Source organism: Antrostomus carolinensis, unplaced genomic scaffold (genome assembly GCF_000700745.2).
Source record: "Antrostomus carolinensis isolate BGI_N321 unplaced genomic scaffold, ASM70074v2 scaffold31168, whole genome shotgun sequence".
NCBI classification, from domain to species: domain Eukaryota; kingdom Metazoa; phylum Chordata; class Aves; order Caprimulgiformes; family Caprimulgidae; genus Antrostomus; species Antrostomus carolinensis.
The window spans coordinates 7,339-11,723 of record NW_010331415.1 but is presented as its reverse complement, the minus strand read 5'-3'; the positions used below and the strand labels follow the sequence as shown (position 1 = coordinate 11,723).

Genomic DNA, 4,385 nt, shown 5'->3' with positions numbered 1-4,385 from the left:
ACTTCAGAGAATTTTGGAAATGCTGACGTTGAGGTTAGAGATACTTCAGATTGGCCTGGTATATTGCTGTATAGCAGGAAGAAGAGCTATATGTGTGTGCAGCATTAATTGAATTACTTGTAGTGTTAAGATTAATCTTTTGAAAGGCTTTGTTTAGCAAAGGTTTTATGTACCTCTGATTATTATATTTTTATTTTTCTCCCCTCTCTCTGTGGTATTAGCTTTAAAAGGCCAAATTACTACTGTAAGTCAGAATAAATAACTTTCAATTTTCCATAGGAGCTGAAGTTAAAAGATGAAGAATGTGAAAGGCTTTCTAAAGTGCGAGATCAACTTGGACAGGAATTGGAAGAACTTACAGCTAGTCTGTTTGAGGTTTGTTGGAGTCTTCGATGTGATATACTTAAAGGAAGCTGAGCTAGATGTTTTATGTAGAATCAGTATGTTGTATGCTGAATTTTTCTGCAATAAGCTTATAAAGGGATTTGTGTCCTGAAGACCCGAGTGTGCTGAATTAGAGGCTTGAGAGCAAGCAGTAGACTTTTATTTAGATGAAAGAGACCTTGAGCTTGTCAATCTGCCCAGACACAAAAGGAGGAAAATAAGGAAAGTATATCAGAAAGCTTAAAACTATTTAGGCTTATTTTTTGGCATAACTATTTTGAGGCAGCTTTTCCGTCTGACAGCAAGGCTATCTAGATAAGAGCTAAATTTGGGGTTGCCATGGTGACTAAATAAAAAAATAACATAGTTCCAGATCAATGGAGGTAGCAAGTACATAACTTAACCATGCTTTCACTTTTTGAATTTTGGGTCTGGCAGCATGCTACTCACAGACTTGAAAAGAACATTAATACTGAGTGATGCACCAGGGTGGAATCTGGTTACCTAGTGAGGAGCCTGAACTTTAAGTGAGACCTTTTCATTCAAGAAAAAGGCAATAGTGCCAGCAAAGATTGTGTGCTTCTGTTACACAGAAGAAAATCTTAAATCCATACTTGAAGCATGATCAGTTTTCATTTTGTCATAAGAATATATATAGGAATGCCTAGAGGCTAAGTTGTGATACCCATAACTGTCAGAATAAATTTCATAGTCCAGATGATTTGTATGTTTACCAAATCATATGTATTGGTTTTCAGCATATGCATAAAGATACAACACTGGGTATGTCTTAGAAACAGTATTTAAACCTATGATGTTGTATGGATATAAAAGTGCTATTAAAACCTTGAAAATACTTACATACAAAAATCAAATTACAAACTGCTCTGGGGGTTGGCCATGCATTTTATTTCATCATCCCAGTAGGGCAAAGTTACTTAAAATATTAAGCAGTTCCTGTGCATAGAGAATAAATGGGAGACTGGAAAGGTACTTCTTAACATAAATACTTGTGTATATTGGGGGGAGGAAGAAAATGTGGGGCAGATATTTTATCTGTAGAGGAATAAAAATAAAATTATTGGTGAAATTTTATATTAATGACAATAACTTAGAACAAAGCTACAAATTTGTTAAAGCCATGTGTGAAATATAGCGTATTAATAACAATTGAGTTTTAGTTATTCAGGACTCCCAACTGTTGTGGGCATGTCACTTGAACTTTCTCTTGTAATTTGATTTCACTAAGAGGACCTAACAAAACAGTGTTGAGGTTTCTTGATTTTTGCACTGGGATCCACAGCCCTTGAATTAATGTTCTGTTCTGAATCTCACTGATTTCAGTGACCATAGAAGTGGATAGGCTGGACCTTATATTAATGCATCCCAATGAAGGATCGAGACTTGTTTGGCACAGCTGGGTGTATATATTACATTATTACACTATAATACCACTGTAACATGTTTTGCTTTCAAAGGTGCATCACTAAGCAGAAACTGCATGCTCAATGTTAAATGTATTTGTACACATTGTATAAATGTGTATGTTCCCATTCTTGCATGTGTATGTTGTTACTTAAGAGAACTTTACAAACCCATATTATACAGCTGTGTTGTATGCCAGTGGGAGCCAGATCATTTGGTATGATGATGGATGAACTTTTTTGTTTATTTATATAGCGTCCAGATACGTGCTAGGCGCTTTACAGATATGAGCAGGTTCCTATTCAAAGTAACTTAGTCGATGGCCCTGATCTTTCAAGCTTTGTTGCCTTTAGTAAGTACTAAGTAAGAACAGTAATTTGATCACAGGCACAAATTGCTGGATCAGAGCCTAAATAAATACATTATGCAGACAAAAGGCGTAGAGGTATGAGGTAAAAGGAAGTTAAAAAAACTAAGTCCTTTTATACTTTCTTCTTTATTGGCTTAGCCTTGTTTCTTTACTTGGTTTGGTTTTTAGTGCCTTTTCTGTTCTACTTAAGAAATGTTTATTAATCCATAAACTGTTTCAAGCTGTTGCTTTGTCTGGTTTTTTAATGGTAAGAATTTAGACTTCATAGTAGTTCGACCAGTTCTTTCATGCAGGAACTTAGTTGACTGTAACTGGTTATTCTGGCTAGAAGAAGGGAGAAATTCTTTTGAACGTGCTACTGTGCTTATGTTGCTTTTGTTGTTACTGGTTGAGTCTTTCTCTTGGGGGTCAAGGAACTTGACTTGTGAGCCACTGAAGTGTGACTGGAGCCTGGCGTCCATCACAGGTATTGTTCCTGCTGGAGGGGGGTGGGTGGAGTTGCTGCATTTCTGAATCTGGGCTCAGGTCCAAGGAGAAGAAACTCGATGGGCCAGTGATGAATCCAAGTGATAGACTTGTAGGTATTTTTTAGTATGTAAATATTTAATTCCAGATTGTTGCACAATTTACTATTCACAAGTAGTCTCTGTAAAGCAAAAGTATATCCTTAGGGTTTTTTTTTTTACTGGATCTTGTAAATTGAAGCATTTACACTATCTAAACATTTTTTAATAGGAAGCACACAAAATGGTTAAAGAAGCTAATGTCAAACAAGCTGCAGCAGAAAAACAATTAAAAGAAGCACAGGGAAAGGTGAGTTTTTTCTGACTTGCTTTGTCTTTTCACATGGTTATACATCTGAAGTGTGAATCATAAAGTTGTAAATAGAACATTACCTGTGGGTATTATTAAAATATATACTGACTTGTTTTGTGTCGTGTTGACATATTGTCCTGGTTTTCTTACCTAACACCTGTGGACACAGAGCTGATGTTTCAGCATCCTATCAGATAGCTAGTAAGGTGCATGGGGAGCCAGGGTTACTACAGTATGCAATTGCATAGGCATCTGGGTGTTAGTACTGTTGGAAGATGAAGTCTTGATTTGAACTGACATAACTGGAAATTTTGAATTATTTAACATATCCATAGCCTAATATGATATTGTTTGTTAATGACTTCATCTTTTTCCCCCCCCAAGATTGATGTCCTCCAGGCTGAAGTAGCAGCACTGAAAACACTAGTACTGTCTACTTCACCAACATCTCCAACTAAGGAGTTTCAGTCTACAGGAAAAACTCCTTTTAAGAAAGGCCATGCAAGAAACAAGAGTACAAGCAGTGCTATGGGTGGCAGTCATCAGGACCTTACCATGATGCAACCAATTGTAAAAGACTGTAAAGAGGTAACAGTACAAGGATTGTCCTGTTTTTGCTGCTAAGCTGGCTTTACTGTTTTTGGTTTGGGTTTTTTGGGGTTTTTTTTGTGTTTTGTTTTGTTTTTTTTTTTCCTCTCCAGTAAATCTGGTATGTATCAAATCTTCATGTAGTACTGACTATTTTAGAGATATTTTTCATTAAAGAAAGAAATTTTTTTCTTACATACCAATAGGTGGTGGGTTTTCCAAGTCTTATTTACTTTTAGATCATTAAGGGAAGATGAGATAAGATTTGAAATATTGGAACTAGTAATTTGAAGATGAGAATTTAAGAAAAAAGAAAAAGAAAAATACAGTATAACTGAATGTTAAGTCCTGGTGACTTTTTACAAAGTCTGTCACCAAAGGTTCATAAACTTCTGTAGGGGCCACAAAGATGATGAGGGGCCTGGAGCATCTCCCATATGAGGAGAGGCTGAGAGAGCTGGGACTCTTCAGCCTGGAGAAGAGAAGACTGAGAGGGGATCTGATCAATGTCTGTAAATACCTGAAGTGCGGGGGACAAATGGATGGGGCCGGACTCTTTTTGGTGGTGGGTGGTGACAGGACAGGGGGCAATGGGCAAAAACTGGAACACCAAAAAGTTCAGTGCAAACCTAAGGAAAAACTTCTTTACTGTGAAGGTGACAGAGCACTGGCACAGGCTGCCCAGAGAGGCTGTGGAGTCTCCATCTCTGGAGATGTTCAAAACCTGCCTGGACGCCTTCCTGTGTAAACTGCTGTAGGGAACCTGCTTTGGCAGGGGGGGGGGGCCAGATGAGATCCTGAG

General features: G+C 37.5%; 1 protein-coding gene across 1 annotated transcript in view; it reads left to right on the top strand.

The window, feature by feature from the left end:
* Nucleotides 1-285: 285 nt before the first annotated feature.
* LOC104529038 (rab-3A-interacting protein-like) overlaps nt 286-4,385 on the top strand; it is an 11,253-nt gene continuing 7,153 nt past the window's right edge. The window contains exons 1-3 of the mRNA XM_010173213.1: nt 286-375; nt 2,915-2,992; nt 3,380-3,583. Of these exons, the coding sequence (XP_010171515.1) occupies nt 2,927-2,992; nt 3,380-3,583 (270 nt within the window). The 5' untranslated portion in view covers nt 286-375; nt 2,915-2,926. The remainder of the gene's footprint in view (nt 376-2,914; nt 2,993-3,379; nt 3,584-4,385) is intronic.